General features: G+C 38.4%; 1 protein-coding gene across 3 annotated transcripts in view; it reads right to left on the minus strand.

Annotated features, from left to right (window-relative positions):
- The window catches only part of LOC127662404 (CAP-Gly domain-containing linker protein 4-like), a 74,625-nt gene that overhangs the window by 16,719 nt on the left and 35,899 nt on the right, over window positions 1-22,007 (minus strand). For 2 of the 3 annotated variants that reach the window (XM_052153558.1, XM_052153557.1), the window contains exons 7-9: window positions 17,543-17,788; window positions 11,234-11,369; window positions 9,707-9,838 (exon numbers count right to left, since the gene is read on the minus strand). In XM_052153558.1, the coding sequence (XP_052009518.1) occupies window positions 9,707-9,838; window positions 11,234-11,369; window positions 17,543-17,788 (514 nt within the window). The remainder of the gene's footprint in view (window positions 1-9,706; window positions 9,839-11,233; window positions 11,370-17,542; window positions 17,789-22,007) is intronic. The other variant, XM_052153559.1, reaches the window with a different exon arrangement.

The raw sequence follows: 22,007 nt of genomic DNA on the forward strand, positions 1-22,007 counted from the left end.
CAGTACCCCCCAATTATGGTGGGGTAATTCGCACTCTGCTTGCCACAAGTTGGTAACTTAGAAATCATTGTAAAAATGGCTCAGAAAAGGTCTAGTACCACTTGAAACTAAACAGCTATACAACTAAAAGGGGGCCTGGGTAGCTCAGCAAGTACAGATGCTGACTACCACATGTGGAAACGCAAGTTCGAATCCAGGGCGTGCTGAGTGACTCCAGTCAGGCTTCCTGAGCAACCAATTGGCCCGGTTGTCATACTGGGTTAACCTCCTAGTGGTCGCTATAATGTGGTTCTCACTCTCAGTGGTGTGTGTGTGTGTGGTGAGTTGTGTGTGGATGCCGCAGAGAATAGCGTGAGCCTCCACAAGCACTAGGTCTCTGTAGTAACGTGCTCAACGAGCCACGTTATAAGGCTTTGATTATCTCAGATGCGGAGGCAACTGAGATTCGTCCTCTTCCAACCATATTGAGGCAAGTCACTACGCCACCACGAGGACCTAGAGAGCATTGGGAATTGGGCATGCCAAATTGGGGAGAAAATAAATAATAAAAAAAACTAAAAGTGAAAGTGGAGATTTAGAGTTAAAAAAGGACTTAAATTGTTATCTGTTTCTCTCCCACACCTATTATATTGCTTCTGAAGATATGGATTACTTCTATGTTTCCTTAATGTGATTTTTGGATCAACAAATGTCTAATCACCATTCACTTGCATGTTGGACCAACATTTTTTGTGTTCTGCTGAAGAAAGTAGAAAAGTTTTGGGTGAGCTATTCCTTTAACCCTACCATAAGCCTAACCCTACCCATACCTCAACCTCAGTAGTAACAAATGCAAATCTCAAAAGAATTGTGCAGAACAACATGAAAGTAGACAAGCAAAAACTAAGTACATTGGATAAAATGCTTAATTAAAAAAAAAAAGTACATTGTAGACACCCAATATTGGACCTGACCAACAAAATAATCTGTTGCTTGTTGTGGTCTTGACTGGATAGGACAACGTTTGGAAATATTAACTGGAACGTTTAACATGGAAGAGATTGCTTTTATTACATGATGTTTATCGATAACAATGTTAGGATATCAAAGCTTCTACAGCTTCAAACACACTGACACTAAAACACAGTGAAACTAAAGATCCATATTTGAGAGACAGAAAAGGGACACACAAAGAGCAGAAAGCAGAAGTTATGTGGTGTTATGAGAGGTGCATTCAAAGTGTGATATTACAGGTGCACATTAAAAAGAATATAGTCTGATTGAGTTTTGTTTAGGTACATGAGTCACACAGACCGACAGATCACATCCACCACACTTCACAGACAAATCTTCCTTCCCAAGCTCTTGGCAAAATAAAAGTATAAATGCATCCTTAGCATTTTCTCTCTTGATCTGCAAAGAACACAATATCCCAATGAATATGACTTTGATTTTGAGAACTCCTAATACATTTTTATGTGCTGAATCCTAAAGAAAAGCTTTTCACGCATCATTAAAACATAAGAGGCTGCATAAATTGCACATTGTGGTGTGCTAAATGAAACTGATCCTAAAGAATGACAAGTGTCAAAATGGCCAAGGAATATAAAAGAGTACACAAAATCCAGCTCAGTCCATTTAAACATGGTGCATGTTGAGTTTTTAAGATGAGTTTTCAAAAAGAGAATAAGTCATTCACAGTACAATCTAATATAGTCAGTCTTATGCAGACCAACCAAAACATTTATAGCCTTCTCTAAAGACAAAAACATTAAACCCACGCAAGACTCATAATATGTCTTTATTGATTGCACCACTATTGACTGCATTTTCCATGCTGAAAACAACAAAACTATTCCCATCAAGTATAAAAAGTAAACTTTTCTCAACTCGTGAAGAATTTATGGATTTTATCGCTTTTTTAAGGTTTTTTTATGTATCTGTACTTTGCAAAAAACATAAATCTATCTATATTTTACTAGGTCTTAGTAGAAGTGCGTAATACTTCTTTCCATCCTGATAAGAATCCAGCTATTTTATTTTTATGTATCTTTTAATGCCATCAAGATATACAGTAATTAATTACATTTGTGCCTGAGCTAGACCAGAGCAAATTTCTGGTATAATCCTACAGTATAATCCAATACTTCCTTAAACTACAACACAAGCATATTCATATTTTCCTCAAATTACAGAGTTCAAAAGGTACTGCTTAACATGAAAACTCCTATTGTGAAATACATGTTTGCTTACACTGACCAAAACTAGAATTATTAAATGGCAAAAAAGCGCCATTTTACTTTAACATTTTACTTTAAACGAAACTATGAGTGTTCAAATATTAATCACGTCAAATATAAAGGAACACTGCAAAGGTTTACGGCGGTGACAAACATGCTGCTTATATTCCCTCATTCTTTTTCCAAGACAAATTACTGCAAGTCAGTTTAAAACAGTGTGAGAACTGTTCATTAAGCTTGGCTTCATTGGACAATCAATCAACGGAGAATGTGGAAATCCACCATGGTCCACTATTCAAATCACCTCAAGAATGGAAGGAAAAAAGAAACACCTCATAACTGCAATGATTAGAGGACACTGGAGATCTTTAATTTTTTCTGCAGGGGCCGAGAGGGCAGTAACATCGTTAAAGTGTCATTAGAAAGACGATGTGTTGCTTGGATATGGCTTTTGTGAGCATGCTGGATGTGCACACAGAGGCATTTTAGTAATTGGGTGTTTGAATGTGCGTCACATTTGAAGTCAGGCCACTAATGTGAGTCACAAGTGCCCTATGGAGCCCGGTTTCTGACGCCTTCTCAGGATGTGCATATTAGTTTTAATGTGCACAGCGTGACTCAAATGTGAGTTCTTCAAACCAAAAGAAAAGTAAGGAAATTGAAAGGTGCAGAGTTAAAAGGTACAGTGTGAGGCTGAAGTGGACAAAGAATTTGGAATTAAAGAGTACAGAATTTAAAAATATAATTCAATGATAGTGGGGTAAAATTCTGTTTAATTCTGGGACTGTTTATAAAACTTAATTATGCCTCATAAAATTTTGAAAGAGCTGATAAATTATTCTTTCTGCTTTATGACTCTAAGGCAGAAAGAAACTGAACAAAGGAACAAATATAGCTACAAGCAGCAATAATTGGGGCTAAGCCCTAAAACCACACAGCAAGCACAATGCAAAGAGCTGTGGCACAACAGAAGCACAACATTTAAACCTGCTGAAACGGGGATCAAACCAACATTCATCCAGTCTGATTGACTACAGCCCAAAGCTCTAACCACTACACCACAAAATTGACTGACATCAAAAAGACATTCTAGGTTGAGTGTACATAAATATATTGTTACAGGTTATTTTTTTTATTTTAGTGAGTGGTGGTGGCATAGTAGGCTAAAGCACATAACAGTTAATCAGAAGGTCTCTGGTTCGATCCCCACAGCCACCACAATTGTGTCCTTGAGCAAGGCACTTAACTCCAGGTTGCTCTGGGGGGATTGTCCCTGTAAAAAGTGCACTGTAAGTCACTCTGGATAAAAGCGTCTGCCAAATGCATAAATGAAAATGTAAATGAAGCAGGAATTGCGAAATAAGTACAGTCTTCATTGTACTTTTTTAAAACTGCTCTTTCCTGGAATCAAACTCACAACCTTTTGAGCCATATTCCAATACGTTAACAACTGGGCCATTCAGTTAACACAGCTGAAAATTGCCAAAGAGACATTTTAAACTGAGAATCAGCAGGTTTTAAATTAAAATAAATAAATAAATTTAGACATTTCTCTCTGCCATTTTCAGAAGACTTAGAATAAGGAAGCAATGATACATTCAACTTTATTTTTGTTTTAATTGAATCAACTTCATTGTACTTCACAAGCTGACTGGAGCTGGGCTCAAACAGGTATCATTACTATCTCTACAGCTTGCAGGTACAGCAAAATGTACCACTACTATACACAGCAACACATTGTACTGGTGCTAAAGAGACATAGCAAGCTGACAGTCAGCAGGTTTTAGAGTCTGAAGTCCAGTGCTTTAACCACAAGGCCTATCAGCTTTCACAGCCAAACATTTCCAAAGACACATTCCAAGCCACAAGTACAAAATGATGCTAACTGATTAGCATGCTAAGCTTATGTTGCCCTACAGATAGAATTGCAATTAAATGGCCTTATAAGACAAAAAAACCCAACAGTTGGTATGCTAACCAATTAGCATGCTAAGCTATCATAGAATGTACGGTAACATGATAACCATGCTAAACAGACCATGTTCTTTTGAACTACAGGTGATGCTCTCTCCACACTTCTAAATCCTTTCAAAAGATGTCACTCCTATATAATATATATATATATATATATATATATATATATATATATATATATATATATATATATATATATATATATATCTCAGAAAACAACACTAAGACAAAGAAGAACAAGAGGTATTCCTGCAAACAGAATTGATCTGTGATAATCCCTACAACTATTCAGTAAACACAATACAAAGACCGCCTGTACAATATAACATAATTTCTAACCCTGGTCCATGTGGGAATCGACCCCACAATCCCCATATAAATATAAACCAGTGCATTAACACACTGAGCCACTCAGTTGACATGTCCATTGAATGGCTCCCTGAGGTTAGAGTCAGCACAAAAGTGTGGGTTATCATTTGAACTATAAGTGATTGCTGTCTCCAAACCGTTCAAGTATTATCAGGACATGATGGCGATTATGCATGCATACAAAATATATAATTGGAATCATCAGGGTGAGTTGTATTTCTAGGTCAAACAGTCCAAAAAATACACTCAAAAGAAAAGTGAATTTTTTAACTGGTGGTGGTGCTATGGAGTTTGACCTAGGGGGTCACAAATTTGCTATGGGGGCTAGTTATGCCCATCGCTATCAGTGTGCCAAATTTCAGCATTATCCTACATACGGTTAATAGGGTTGACATAGAATCCAATGGCAGAATAATAATAAATATAGCTGCAAGCAGACATTACAGGGTCAAGGCCCCCTAAATAGCCTATTGCCATAGACTACCATTGGGAGGAGAAAAGCCAAGAAACCATTCAAATTCAAATCTGACAAGGCATTCAATAGATATATAGCATTTTAATCAAATTCAATATGGTGCAGGGGCAGTAAGGCTTTTATTGGGACAATTGTTATCATTGGAATCCTCATGACCTACAGAATTTTTCACATCTTTTGACCCAAACTTTGCATGTACCCTCAGATCATGGTCCTGATGAAGCATACCAAGTTTAGTTTCGATATGCAAAATTGTTGCCTAGATATAGCCTCAATTTTCACATCATCCTCGTTAACTTTGCAATGCCGAAACTTTTAAACAAAAGTAAAAATAACAATTCTTTACAGTAATTTTTGTGCGTTTCAGACTGGAGAATGTTTCAAGACATTGTTTAGACAAATCAGACAAAGTTTGAAGGGCGTGAAACTTTTAAACTGTAAACATCACAATCCAAGATGGTGGCCACTGGTATGGGCAGAGATTTAACGTATGGGGTTAATATGAATCATCAGGAGGAGAGTAATCAGACGAAACAAATTTGCAAAAATAAATAGAATTTTTGACATGGTAGTGGCACTATGTTTTTCATATACACCCCTAAGAAAGGATGAAAGAAAGAAAGAAAAAGGGAAAAGGAACAAACGAACGTAAGATAGAACAAATAAAAAAGAGAAAAAACAAAGACAGTAAAAAGAACAAACAATTAAGAAAGAAAGAAAGAGGGGGGAAAATGAAAGCTTAAAGATAAAGAAGAAAAGCCTTTATTATAAACAAAGTAGAAAAGCATTTTTTTTTGAAGAATTACAATGCCTTGAGGGCTCTTCATAAAAGTGTTATTGCCACATAAAGCGATTGAGTTCCACGTGTCTGCATTTAGCTGTCTGAGTGGACAATACCAGAGCCCTAAAGGAAGACACAGTGGAAATGTGTCTTTGAGAGCTTAGAAAAACAGATCAACAATCTAACACCAAGCTGGAGCAAAGACCTTCAACCATTTATAAAGAACAGCAGCCCATGCAGACGGAGTGAGGGGAAGTCTCTAGTGTAACAGAGGTACTGAGAACCGCTGTTCATCAGCATTAGTGCACTAATAGAAGCCTGGGTGGACTACACTATGTCTCCCTGTAGAGTTACCGGATGAGAAACAACACTCGGTAGGGTACAGCACATTTAAGATTGTGTTTGTTATACTGAATTAAAAGAAATAGTTAAAAAAGAAATACAAATTGGCTTCTTTTTCCATATAATGAATGTAAACAGTGACTGGGTTTGTCAAGCTCCAAATTCACATATGAATATGGGCTCCATTTTAAGACTGCTACGTCTTAAGCACAGTGCTATGCGAGACGCAAAGCATCTAATTATCTCATTTTCATGCCAGCGCAAAGCACAAGTGGACATGGGTGAGAGTGTTTATGCTCTCTGTTGGTATATGTGTGCAAACTCTGTGCATATTGCATGTTAATGAAGTGGTGAAAAGTGAAATTTACTAATGATGCTTGCATTCTCTATCAATTAATAAAGCCTACATTCAAGTCCTGACAAGAATCACAATTTTACGTTTAGAGGATGTCACTAGAAATATGTCTGACATTCAACAATTATGGAGTTAATGAACAAAAGTCCATATTTCTATTCTTCTAATGCATAGCATACAGCCCATTTACACTACCAACTTATAAATGTGTTGTGTCGTTTATATCGCTTGTGCTTGACAGGGACTGACTAGACTGTATAATAGGACACTGACGGTGCATTAACCGGAGAAGAACCTCATATTTAAATTGCTCTTGACCCAGCCCATTAGTGCTTTGCTTGTGCAATTTAGTCAAACCCACTTGCATCTAGACTTAGCGCATGCTTGCATGAAAACTGTCAAACATCAGCAATATATGAAGAGTATCTAGTGTAAATGTGCTGTTTGCAAAGGCATCAATTTATGTACATGCAGATGGGTGCCCTGAACAAATCGAGAGGCTCCAGGATCAGATACTTCTGACTAGTGATGAATTACATTTAATGTATTGAAGTTAAAATTTTTACGCCTGGTAATAGAAAGATTCAGACTGAAATTAAAACAAACAAAAAAAAAAGTTTAAAGTTCATATTAAAATGCTCCCTGCAACCGCAGTTTTCAGCAAACATGAAAAAAGAAGACAGAAAAGATGCAGTAAATCACCAGGATGCAGCATTTCTGCACCACACGAAATGAACCGCAACCTATCAAACACAAAGCATAGTCATAAGACTATGAAAACAGGCTGACTGTCTTGCTGAATTAAGAAAGAAAGTAATTAAGTCTTTATTGAATATCAGGTGTACATCTATGACACACTCTTTATACGCATGAAAAAGGTGGTTCTTGTCAAGATTAAGTGTATGTACATATTAAATCATATTGCTCTGCTGACAAACAACATCATGTATAAAAAAGGGCCTTTCATGAGCTATATACACTACAGGTCAAAAGTTTTAGAACCTTCATTTTTCCAGTTTTTATTGAAATTTACGCAGATTAATGTCTCAATGTACTCTGCAATTAAAGCATAGAACAAATAAACAATTGGAGATAAAAAAGAAATTATGGAATCGTTTTGTTTAACAAAATGTAATCAAAAGTTTTGACTCAAATTAGCCACCTTTTGCAGCTATAACAGCCGAACACACTCGTGGCATTCTTTCTATAACGGAAATCAAATATTGCTCGGAAAGTTCCTCCCAACACTGTTGCAGAAGTTCCCACAAATGTGTTGTACTTGTAGGTTGCTTTACTTTCACCCTTCTGTCCAGTTCATCCCAAAGCATCTCGATGGGGTTTAAGTCTGGAGACTGTGCTGGCCATTCCATGATTTGAGGCCATTCCATGATCTTGTTATTTTCTTCTAAGGTAGTTCTGGCATAGCATAGAGGTATGTTTTGGGTCATTGTCTTGCTGTAGCATGAACCCCTGGCCAACTATGTGTATACCAGAGGGTATTGCAAGGTACTGCAAAATGCTGTGGTAGCAGTTTTGGTTCAGGGTGTCACTCACTCTGTGCAAGTCGCTGACTCTGGTCCAGCATAAGAGCCCCAGACCATCACGCTTACTCCTCCACATGTGACATTTGGTGTCACACACCGAGGAACCATCCTTTCACCTACTTGATGGCATACAAAGCCTGCGTGATGAACCGAAGATTTAAATTCACTGGTCGATCAATTTTGATTAATCGGTCCATAAGTCCTTCTTCCAGTCTTCTGCAGTCCACTGGCGGTGCTTCATGGCCCAGGCAAGCCTCTTTTTCTTATTTGGCCATCTTAGCAATGGCTTTCTTACTGCCAATCGGCCTGTCAAACCTGCAGCTCGAAGTCTTCTCTTCACAGTTGAAACTGAGACTTACTTGCTTCAACCAGTGTTAAACTGTGCTTGAAACTGTGCTATGCCCCAGTTTAGTGACGGAGATACTATACTGTAAAAAAAGCACCGTCCTTTTGATGAGATGTTAATCCGAGGTCCTGACTCTCTGCGGTCATTAAAAATCCCAGGGCACTTCTTGTAAAGAGTAGGTGTGTAACCGTGGTGTCCTGGCCAAATTCCCCCCTTGGCCCTTCTCAATCATGGCCTCCTAATAATCCCAATCCATTAATTGGCTCTATAACTCTACTCACTCCTCTCCACAAATAGCTGGTGTGTGGTGAGCATACTGGCTCACTATGGCTGCTGTTGCATCATCCAGGTGGATGTGTGACATCCAAAATAATTTCGCTTTTGTCAACTTTAGTTCTGGTCCATTTTAAATTTCCACATATGTTTTTGGGAACCCAGCCATCCTGTATAGCTTTTATAATATAATATAATAATATACTGTTGTACTAACCCTTTATCAATGTGTGTATGAACCCGCAACATCCAAGAACATGTGCAATTATGCAAATGTTAAGTTAATGTGAAACCATGACGTTTTGTTTTCCCTATTAAAATCCTTGCTCATATCTTTGCACGACTTCGGTGCAAACTTTTGCAGAAGGCACGTGCATCATGGTCAGAATTAATTTTGAATACTCACATAATGCAATAATGTGAGTACAATGAGACACAAAGATGATGGCATTTTTATACTCACTTAAAACTTCCTTATTTGGACAGTTGGAATTTGAAGTGCACAATAAATCACAGTTATCTCAAATAATTGTGGTTAGATGAAATAACCACGATTTGACGATGTGACAGGCCTAATTATATGGAAAAGAGAGGCCAGGATAGTCTTCAAAAAAATATATTTTTGTGGTCTATGGAAGAAAGTAATTCGGGTTTGGAACAACATGTGTGTGTGCACACAAAGTTAGAGTGTTAAACTACACATATTTGTGGGAGCCATGACTGTATAACCAGGCCTTGGGGTGAGCGCCGTAATAACACACAAGTTACATTAGCTCCCCCAATGAGTCCTCCATTTCTTCAGTGCCCACATTGCCTTCACAACCCCAAAGGGGACAGAATAAAGTGTTCAAGCCAACTGCATTATCACCACCATCGCTGTTCACACTAGTGTAAATTTAATTATCAAGCAGGTCCTCTGGGATGCTAATTTCTTTTGAGTCTGTGGTGGCCGCTGGCTTGTTGTTGATATTAGGTTTGTGGGCTGTAAAGAGGGTCATTAAGCAACCGGGACAGTGAGAGGTTTTTACCTGTGTTGACCTTGGCCGTAACCCGCGCCAAGTCGATGCGTTTTGGGTGGGGTACGGGAGCAGAGGGCTGGCGGGGACTGTTTTTCCGGCGCTCAGAGAGCTTGCTGACTTTAGAGAGGGGGGCAAAAATTCCTGGAGAGGGGCAGATGGAAATGAGTTTATTAGCCTTTGAGAACAGATTGTTACTTGAATGATATAGAAACTAAAGAAATAACCAAGTTTGAGCTAACATTTTACAACTCTTCCTAATGCAGTAGACTAGTTAGCCACCAGCGCCAGGTCATTTTTACATTGAGCAAGATTTTGGGCCAGTTTGGAAAAGCTAGTTTGGACAAAAACTCGAAGAGTCATGTTGTATCGCTTGAAGCTCACATCACACATGTTGTAAACATTACACTCGCCTGTAAGCTAGTTAGCGACTTATGTTCAAATACCGTTGTTTAGCACTTGTTATTGCCCTAGCTGTCTAAAAGTATAACTTATATATTAGCTTGCTGCTTTGTAGTATCATGGCTAGTAGGCTAATTTTCAAACATTATGCTCACTAGTTACAGGGTTCATCCAGGTGTCACTAAATGCAAATCCAGGACCTTCAAGTACAGCTTTTCATTTCAAACATTTATTTATTTATAATGTTTCTATGTTTGGAAGGAGTCAATGTTTGATGGAAGTTGCACTGTTTCTTTACAGCATCCATTCTATGTATGAGTAGAATTAATGTTTCTTTTCACTTTTTATAAACAACTGACTGTCAAGAACAGATTGGATATTAAATGGGACATTATTCAATGACATTGGAGTGTGTGGATCTCAAATATGATTGACACACAATGGGCCATATTCATGTAAATTCTGGGGTTCATGAACATTTTCATATTTTCAAAATGTTAGTTGGTAGAACAAAATTAGCACCTTCTCCCACCCACGTGTAAATCATGTTAAGATATCCAAACATTTTGAAAAAATAATTTAGAAATACAAGCTGTGGTTGGTCGATTGCAATGTTAGTCACATGGCCCCTTCCTTCCAAGTGGTTGAAATATAGCCATATATCTTTGCACTGTGTGTGGGGGATATCGTGGATATCATCAAAGATGTGTGGACAATAAATATTTGTTTCTCTGATACACTAACTGCACAGAAATGTTCAGATTTATTTGTTAACACTTTAAAGAACTGTCCAACAAAACAAATCAATTTACCAAGTATCCCAATACACTTACAGTACATTCCTAAAAGCTACAATCCAGCCCTTTAAACACTTCAAGGACCTTGTATGATCCTTGTTGTTACCTTCTCATACTTACTAGTTAAGTAAGTATGAGAAGGTTATGCTCAAAACATAGTAGTACAATAGCTGACACACATGCAGCTGGCTAAGACAAAAACTGTTACCTCTTATTGGAATTAACATGGCAGATACATTATTTCTAGCTTGAACTTTAAAGATGTTGCACCTGGTTGGTTAGTAAAGTATACACTTTGCAAGTTAATAGAATTTAAGGAAATGTCCATCTGCACTCTTACCATGTTTAATAGGGCAAATGAAGTACTGAACACCAGCTACTGATCCGTCATTCTTCCCCACTGGTTGGTGAAGCTCCACTCCGGCCCACAGACCACCAGCAAACTCAGTACTGCCACAGAACCGCAGAGTTCCAACCTAAGAAACAAACCATAGCAGTGCAATAAGCTAAGGTTTACTCAGAGAAAGAAAGAAAGACATACAAGAAGAAGCACCACACACTTTAGCAAATGGAGGGGGAGCTCTGTGGGGACAGCGAGAGAAATAGTTTTTTTTTGGCCACGCGGGCCGCAGAGGCAATAATACACAATCAATAGAGCGGTTTCGCTCTCTTTATCTATTGCTGTGTCCTCCGGAGGGCAATGAAAGTGATTACTACTTTATTCTAGAAACAAACAAGCACATTCGCATACAACGGCACATATTTTGTGCCGTTCGGCGGGTCGCAGGAGAGCCGACCTTGTTTTCTAGTGTGCCGACATTCACAAACAGGCAAATGAGCTTGGATAAAAATAACGCTACAAGTAAAATGGAGATCAAAGACAGCCAGTGGCGCCAAGTATCCCTGAAAATAATGGGGTTTGATTAGCCAATCTACAGATCCGCAGCACTCTGCTCACTTCAGTCCCAATGTGGTGGAGGACTTCATTAATTGCTAATTTTGTATGTGGCTATGTGAGGGCACGAGGGCCAGCTACGCAAATTAATTTCTGTAAGGACAATGCAGATGAGCGAGCTCTAGCCTGCAAGCTCTTTTTTTGCTTTTCAGACCTGCTATTCTCCAAACTAGTGATGTTTCCATCATAAACAAATCTGTGTTTTTGAACAATTATTTTAAGTGAACGATTTAATATATATATATATATATATATATATATATATATATATATATATATATATATATTGTTTTTTATTTTGTAATTTTTTTTTATTTACTGAAGTCTCTCCATTGGGAAGTGCATGACTGCTTTGACGCAAACAAATAACATTTGAGTGAGGGCTGTGACATAATCCATTTGACCTTCTGAACGAATATGCCTAAATAAGTGGTGTTTTGAGTCTTAACGAGACCCAGAACAACACCGAACGAGGCATCTCGTTTGTGCACAAATCAAATGAACCGAAATATGAAGTTTGTGAAAGAATTGAAAACGTTGCATCTCGTTAGTAAATGAGGATCCGTTGACTAACAGAGGCTGAATGGAATGTGTCATTCATTCAGTTCGCCATGTGATTTAATCTTATTAAATGAGAGAAACAGGGTTCTTATAATGATCCCATGTTATGAACGTTTAAAAATTGATGATGACCATAAACTTTTTCATTATAAACTTTGTCAACTGCAGTCTCAATGGGGTGAACACACTTGTTTCCCTTGATATGTAATCAGAACTATTAATAGAATTTACATTAAATTCCTTTTTGTGTGGGGTAAAAAAGGAAGCCATATTCTGTATGTAAGGTACAACTCCAAAAACTAACTTTGTTCCTTAATATTGCAGTTTAATTGTTATATTATAACGGGAGCAATCTAGTTTTGTTGCACCATTACTGATAGGCTTATGTACTCAATGAACATGTCTACAATTGGTTACAATGCTCAACCAATGGAAATAAATAAATAAAATGTAAATACAACATTCTAACTAAACAGGACTAAATATATCTAAATGAAGTTCTGAAATTGACAGTTTTCAGGATTAGTTAATTGCAGCAGCCATAATTGCAATCTCGATTATTTTTTCGATTATTTAGCAGCCCTAATTTGAAGCTTAATTACACTTCTTTGTAATTCAGGCATGTGCAGAGCGCATGTGTACAGATATTATTTTATAAATGGAGATACCAACCTCCGTAGTACTTAGACCATGTGAATCTTCTAAACTGATCATACTGTATAATGACACTGAATTCAATGAACTGTGTTCAGAGTGTTAAGACCATAAATCACAGTTTGCAGATACCAAACAAATGATTGGGTAAAGCCATAAACTAACATATACCTGTTGCAAAACCATCTGTGATTTCTCTTATAAAACTGCAATTTTATTGTAGTAAATTCGACAGAGTTCATTCCAAAAAGGTCAGATCATTAAATGATGAGCTGGTTCCATGCAAAAGCAGTTTATTCAGCACACTGAAGCATTTCCTCCATTGATTGCCAGTGTGCCACCACATTCAACTTGGTTTTGTAACCTTGAAAGCTCTACTTATGGTACAGCGCTCTGTGCATGCATCAAGCATAAGCGAGTGTTATCGAGCTTCAATTCATAATCGCTCCTAGGAGACTGCAGAGATTAAGATTCATATTGGAAAAGGAGTTACAATTTGGCCTGTTTCTCTAAGAACCAATTGGATTGCTTTACAAAATGTGGATTAAAACTTATTGTCTTTTTAGGAGTGTGATGAGAAAGAGGACGTGACCGGGATGCCCAGTGCTGAATCAGCCCAATCAGCCAGGAGAGAGATAAAGAGGAGCCATGGATGCCAGTTTTGGAGAGAGAGAGACGCACACAGCAGTCTTTCGTGTGTGTGTGTATGTTTTGTTTTATGCAGGAAAGAGTTTTATGTTGAGTTTTTTTTATTTGTTCATTAAAAGTTTACGTTGACTGCTCAGCCAGTTCCCGCATCATCCTCGTCATAAAGAGCTTGAACGTTTTGGACCCCACTGACTAGCACAAAGTTTGAAGCATGAAGTGTATAATGCAATTTCTTCAGACAACTATCATTTAGAGAAACACTGTGTAAATGAGCACCAGTTTCTATTAAATGTAATTTATCGATGGCTTAAATCAATAACAATCTCATCAAACCTTTCATATAAGAAAACACATGTAACCCTGTCTTCATACTTCATTCTTTTTTTTTTTTTGCAGATGTAATATTTATTACAGTGTTTACTAAAGGATTTTTCCCCCCTAAAGATAAAAAGTCCCTTTCAAGGACTGATCATCAGTTTAAGGAAGTGACATCTTTGACTACAGCAGGAGGCCATTCATAATGACTTTAACCTGATTAATGTTACTAACATTAATATGATTGTAATAGAATTTCATTATTAAAATTTGGACCTTGTTGTTAGGTGGTTGGATGTTTCCTGGATGCTTGGAACTAATGGAAACAAAAGTATTTAGATTGCAAAAAGCAACCACAAATGCATGCATGAACCACCGCAATGAAACGAGATGGCTAGATACGTGCAGAACTAAAAATTGAGGCACACATCTCATCTCTGGTAGGTGAACAATATTTTTGCCAAATAATAGTAAGTTTCATAGGAAGAGATTTGCTGGCTAGTTAAGTCAGTTTTTCTTTATGGGTTCTAAAAGTGACTATAGATCGCCCCATTATAATGAATGAATCTGTGCAAGTCATTTACATTTAGTCATTTATCAGAACACTTTTATCCAAAGCGAGTTACAAATGAGGATCATAACAAGCAATTTGTCACACAAGACAAAAATATCTGCAGTATTGCACTGCCATATCCCAGAGTAGCTGGAGTAGTATAGAAGCTTCCCCAGAAGAAAGACAAGGAATTTTTTTTTTTTATTATTATTATTTTATTAATACTGATTTAAGTATTTATGTTACTGCTGATCTCCTGGGATTTCCACATACAACCGTCTCTAGAATATACTCCGAATGGTGCAAAAAACAAACAACATCCACCGAGCAGCAGTACTGTGTATGGAAACGCCTTGTTGATGAGAGAGTTCAACAGAGAATGGCCAGATTGGTTCGAACTAACAAAGTCTACGGTAACTCAGATAACCACTCTGTACAACTGTGGTGAGAAGAATATCATCTTATAATGCTATTCTGAGATGCGGGTTGGTGCTATTTTGGCAGCACAAGGGGGACATACACAATATTAGGCAGGTGATTTTAATGTTGTGGCTGATCGGTGTATACTCCTGTATCCAACTTCAACTGGGAACACGTGTGCTTTCAATCCCTTTTGTCTTGCTTCCTCTGCAAGTTCTGCATACCTCAGCTTTTTACGTTCATATGCTTCCTCAACTGCATCCTCCCATGGCACAGTCAGTTCAATGATATATAGGAGTCTGCAAGCTTTGAGACAGGATCTCTGGTGGAAAAATGAGTTTTCGATCCAGATCAACTTGCATTTTCTAATCTCTAGCTGTACATAACAAACCTGACTCACTTGGTGTTACTATGAGATTGTTGCCTCATTGCCCTGCTGATATAAAGGTAATAGTATGTACATGGGATGTCTGACAGGGAGGTGAAGCATTGACAGTGGTCCTTCTTTCCTCCAAGGCTAGTTGCCAAAGAACTTGATTATGCCTCCATGTACAGTATATCACCCTTGTCTGAGATTGATTGGGCATGCAGTTAAAATGTGCTTCAGTGTTGCTGACGTTCTAAAAAAAAGGCACCCTGGGTCTTTTACAAAGCACTGGTTGAGATTTTTGGGTGTGGGGAGAACATCATAGATGGCTCTAATTATGAAGCTCAGTCGGTGTCCTTTTATCTCCCAAATGTCCCTCCTATATATATATATATATATATACATATATAAAAAAATACATATGATATAATATATAATATATATATACAGGTCCTTCTCAAAAAATTTGCATATTGTGATAAAGTTCATTATTTTCCATAATGTAATGATAAAAATTAAACTTTCATATATTTTAGATTCATTGCACACCAACTGAAATATTTCAGGTCTTTTATTGTTTTAATACTGATGATTTTGGCATACAGCTCATGAAAACCCAAAATTCCTATCTCAAAAAATTAGCATATCATGAAAAGGGTCTCTAAATGAGCTATTAACCTAATCATCTGAATCAACTAATTAACTCTAAATACCTGCAAAAGATTCCTGAGGCTTTTAAAAACTCCCAGCCTGTTTCATTACTCAAAACCGCAATCATGGGTAAGACTGCTGACCTGACTGCTGTCCAGAAGGCCATCATTGACACCCTCAAGCAAGAGGGTAAGACACAGAAAGAAATTTCTGAACAAATAGGCTGTTCCCAGAGTGCTGTATCAAGGCACCTCAGTGGGAAGTCTGTGGGAAGGAAAAAGTGTGGCAAAAACGCTGCACAACGAGAAGAGGTGACCGGACCCTGAGGAAGATTGTGGAGAAGGACCGATTCCAGACCTTGGGGGACCTGCGGAAGCAGTGGACTGAGTCTGGAGTAGAAACATCCAGAGCCACTGTGCACAGGCACCAGAAACAGCGGCACAAGCGCCTGACCTGGGCTACAGAGAAGCAGCACTGGACTGTTGCTCAGTGGTCCAAAGTACTTTTTCGGATGAAAGCAAATTTTGCATGTCATTCGAAATCAAGTTGCCAGAGTCTGGAGGAAGACTGGGGAGAAGGAAATGCCAAAATGCCTGAAGTCCAGTGTCAAGTACCCACAGTCAGTGATGGTCTGGGGTGCCATGTCAGCTGCTGGTGTTGGTCCACTGTGTTTTATCAAGGGCAGGGTCAATGCAGCTAGCTATCAGGAGATTTTGGAGCACTTCATGCTTCCATCTGCTGAAAAGCTTTATGGAGATGAAGATTTCATTTTTCAGCATGACCTGGCACCTGCTCACAGTGCCAAAACCACTGGTAAATGGTTTACTGACCATGGTATTACTGTGCTCAATTGGCCTGCCAACTCTCCTGACCTGAACCCCATAGAGAATCTGTGGGATATTGTGAAGAGAAAGTTGAGAGACGCAAGACCCAACACTCTGGATGAGCTTAAGGCCGCTATCGAAGCATCCTGGGCCTCCATAACACCTCAGCAGTGCCACAGGCTGATTGCCTCCATGCCACGCCGCATTGAAGCAGTCATTTCTGCAAAAGGATTCCCGACCAAGTATTGAGTGCATAACTGAACATAATTATTTGAAGGTTGACTTTTTTGTATTAAAAACACTTCTTTTATTGGTCGGATGAAATATGCTAATTTTTTGAGATAGGAATTTTGGGTTTTCATGAGCTGTATGCCAAAATCATCAGTATTAAAACAATAAAAGACCTGAAATATTTCAGTTGGTGTGCAATGAATCTAAAATATATGAAAGTTTAATTTTTATCATTACATTATGGAAAATAATGAACTTTATCACAATATGCTAATTTTTTGAGAAGGACCTGTATATATATATATATATATATATATATATATATATATATATATGGTCCCTTGTAAGCTTGCAATTTTGTTTATTTCTTTTTTTTCCCTTTGGTTGTGATCCTGCAGTTTCAGCATTGATGCAGAAAAGATTGCAGAGCTCATTAAAGTGATCAAAGAAATGGAGGACTTAATAATTACCTTTTGACCAGCAATGACTACTTTATCTCCGAGGTGAAGGCCCATACTTGAGAGCTGGGCACGGGCCTTGTCAGAGAGTTGGCCTAGAGGTCGGGCGGGCAGGAAAGGGAGGGGAGCGTCTTGCCAAGGAAGAACTTCCTGTAGCAATGTGCGGAGCTCTTTAGCCTGGACTGCAGCATCAGCTATATCTAGAGGCATGTCCAGATGATCTGGAACAACATCAGCAGGACACTGACCCTTGTCATTCTGCAGAGGTAAAAACAGCATGAAACAACATAATTACTATAGAAAAAATAGGTACAAGTAAGCAAACTTACAAACATATTATAAACAAACCTTTCCCAAAACAGTTTAGGTGAAACTACACTTAAACTGCAGCTGTAAGCTATTCACGATAACGAAGGTTACATTGCTATCATTTTAAAGGGTTAGCTTAATAAAGCCATTTAAGATACATTTTATTAATTATGTACTGAACTACACTAGCGGCCAAAGTTTGGAATAATGTACAGATTTTGCTATTTCAAAAGAAATTGGTACATTAATTCACCAAAGTGGCATTCAACTGATCACAAAATATAGTCAGGACATTACTGATGTAAAAAAACAGCACCATCACTAGTAATTTTTTATCAAATCTAGAAAGGCCCCATTTCCAGCAGCCATCACTCCAACACCTTATCCTTGAGTAATCATGCAAAATTCCTAATCAGGTACTAAATAACTTGCCATTATAACAAACACATTTGAAAGCTAATTGGTTCGTTAAATGAACCTTAACATTGTCTTTGTGTTTGTTTTTGAGTTGCCACGTATGCAATAGACTACAATGTCTTAAGGTTAATATTTGGTCAAAAAATGGCAAAAAATAAACAGCTTTCTCTAGAAACTCATCAGACAATCATTTTTTTGAGGAATGAAGGATATAAAATGCTTGAAATTGCCTAAAAACTGAAGATTTCAAACAATGGTGTGTACACTACAGTCTTCAAAGACAAAGGACAACTGACTCTAACAAGGACAGAGATGTGGATGGCCAGATGTACAACTAAACAAGAGGATAAGTACATCAAATAGATGCCTCACATGTCCTCAGCTGACAGCTTCATTGAATTCTACCTGCTCAACACCAGTTTCATGTAAAAGAGTAAAGAAAAGACTCAGGGGTGCAGGCCTAATGGGAAGAAATTCAATTACAAGAAAAAGCCACTTTTGTAACAGAAAAACAAAAAGAAAAGGTTAGAGTGGGAAAAGAAACAGACATTGGACAACAGATAATTGGAAAAGAGTGTTATGGATCTTAACCCCATTGAGATTTTGAAGTGCCCGACAAGACAGCCACATCTATGGCAAGTTCTACAGGAAGCGTGGGGTGAAATGTCACCGGAGTATCTGGACAAACTGTACACATCGTAGCCCACTATGGTCCCAATCGTCCAGATCAGTGAATGTGACACACGTTATGGGAGCTTTGAGGAATATAAGTGAAATGTCAAGATTTGCCTGCCACGGAGGAGCTTTTTTTTTCTGAAAGTCAGGACATCAGCATATACATTGCTCTAATACCACTGCATCACGATCAAAGGCTAACATATAAAAAGAAAGATGGATTTTGTCAAATAGGCCTATAAGAAGACCTGATCACAAATACAAAAAATTACAGATGTTGAGAATGAACGTGAGTACAGGAGGTAGACTACAGTAATAATTAGCTACCGCAAGCAAAGATTAATTGTGAAAATAAAAAGATTTGTGGCCCAAAAATTGACAAACTTCTCCTTTAACATATGGGAAAACAAAAAAGTTTGGTTATAGTATGGCTTTCTCCTCTTTTAGATTAGTAAACCATCGGCCATGCAAAATTTAGAAAATTCATATAGGCTGATAATATATTGTCCTTGCAAATTCCCTATGGATGATGCACAAACATGACATACAGTGAGGGAAAAAAGTATTTGATCCCCAGCTGATTTTGTACGTTTGCCCACTGACAAAGAAATGATCAGTCTATAATTTTAATGGTAGGTTCACTTGAAAAGTGAGGGACAGAATAACAAATAAAAAAATCAAGAAAAACGCATGACGAAAATGTTATAAATTGAATTGAATTTAAATGAGGGAAATAAGTATTTGACCCCCTCTCAATCGGAGATGTCTGGCTCCCAGGTGTCTTTTATACAGGTAACAAGCTGAGATTAGGAGCACGCTCTTAAAGGGAGTGCTCCTAATCTCAGTTTGTTACCTGTATAAAAGACACCTGTTCACAGAAGCAATCAATCAATCAGATTCCAAACTCTCCACCATGGCTAAGACCAAAGAGCTGTCCAAGGATGTCAGGGACAAGATTGTAGATCTACACAAGGCTGGAATGGGCAACAAGACCATCGCCAAGCAGCTTGGCGAGAAGGTGACAACAGTTGGTGTGATTATTCGCAAATGGAAGAAACACAAAAGAACTGTCAATCTCCCTCGGTCTGGGGCTTCATGCAAGATCTCACCACGTGGAGTTGCAATGAACGGTGATGAATCAGCCAAGAACTACATGAGAGGATCTTGTCAATGATCTCAAGGCTGCTGGGACCATAGAAAGACCACCAAGAAAACAATTGTAACACACTACGCCATGAAGGACTGAAAGGTCCCCCTGCTAGAGAAAGCACATGTACAGGCCCATCTAAAGTTTGCCAATGAACATATGAATGATTCAGAGGAGAACTGGATTAAAGTGTTGTGGTCAGATGAGACCAAAATAGAGCTCTTTGGCATCAACTCAACTCGCCGTGTTTGGAGGATGAGGAATGCTGCCTATGACCCCAAGAACATCATCCCCACCGTCAAACATGGAGGTGGAAACATTATGCTTTGGGGGTGTTTTTCTGCTAAGGGGACAGGACAACTTCACCGCATCAAAGGACGATGGACGGGGCCATGTACCGTCAAATCTTGGGTAAGAACCTCCTTCCCTCAGCCAGGGCATTGAAAATGGGTCGGGGATGGGTATTGCAGTATGACAATTACCCAAAACACACGGAAACTAACAAAAACAATAGGGGTCTTTCGCCACTTCGAGGCTTTGAAAAACATTGAAAGAGCTTGAGTAGAGTGATAACTTGGCACACATGTTGCTATGGTGGTGCAGATGTGGAGCAGGTTTCAAGTGAATTGGGGTGCGAGAGAGGAGGAGACTATCTCGTCTGGCTGTCATAATAGTAGTCACACTATACGGCTGCTGTGCTACATTTCTGACACTGCCAGAATTCGTTGGATGCTAAAGATCATTGCAAAAACTATTAGTCGGCCATCAATGAACATGTCACACTGAACGTTTTAAGATTGCAGATTTTGCCCTATGACGACATAAATCTTTAGGATTCACAAAATTTGTCTCAGACGGCAGAATCATGGCTAAAATCGTACAGTGTGCACTAGGCTTAAGAGAGCATTTTTGATTATTACCTCACTTTGCTAATGCGCTACACATTGTGACATTTAAACAGGCATGGTTTTTTGTCATGCTAAACCGTTACATGTTGGAGAAGCTTATAACCGGAAAAGCTACAATCACTACTAAGAAATATATTTAAATTAAGCCAGAGCTACTTGCTTTCTTTTAGTTAGTTGTTCACCAATTCTGGCAGCTTTAACTTGGCAACATCAATGAATGGCAAAACATGGCATGCCAAGTTACATGCGAGATGAAAATGCTCCTTGGAATGCCTCATCACCCCCTCCATCCAAATGGCTTAGTGCAGCACGGCTAAACTACATTATATAAATGTAGTACACAGCCAATTGCTAGAGTATTGGACTTGTTGTGCCCTTCACTCTTATCTAACAATGTGTTTTGACAGGCACATTGCTGGAACAAGACACCAAAAATGGCCAAAACAAATGTGTCATCCTTGACTTGGATAACAAGCTATAACTGTGTTTTTCCATTTATATCAGCCCATTGGCTTCACTGGGCTTTAGCCTTATCGTGTTTGCCCGTTACACTAGCCTCATACTCAGCACTTCAGGACATTCACTTAGAGAGCTCACTTCACAATTAAGCAAAGCTAAAGGGGTTTGATGCACCACACGTGTATCAGACATCAGGGTGGGTTCACTAAATGAATATGACTTACAAAGGCTACTTGATGGAGAGAGAGGGCATTCTAGGAGATTGCGTTTGATTATTACCTCAGCTCGTTCAATTGGATTGAAATGTGACATGAAATCAAGCTATGTAGCATCTTGTCACGCTATACTGCTCCTTGGATATAATGGCTTCTTCTTGGAAAATTAATGGTCTTGCATAACCAATCTTTTGACTGGTCTACACTGCAGTTTATTATGACCAAGAATAGACAATTTAGGATCATACTAACTGGCCATCACTTATTTCACTAGCCTCATCCTCAGCACTCATTATATGAGGGTGGGGGGAGGGGTGGTAGTCAGTCTTTCTCCACAGTTGGGACAT

The sequence above is a fragment of the Xyrauchen texanus genome, chromosome 22 (assembly GCF_025860055.1).
Source record: "Xyrauchen texanus isolate HMW12.3.18 chromosome 22, RBS_HiC_50CHRs, whole genome shotgun sequence".
Taxonomy (NCBI): domain Eukaryota; kingdom Metazoa; phylum Chordata; class Actinopteri; order Cypriniformes; family Catostomidae; genus Xyrauchen; species Xyrauchen texanus.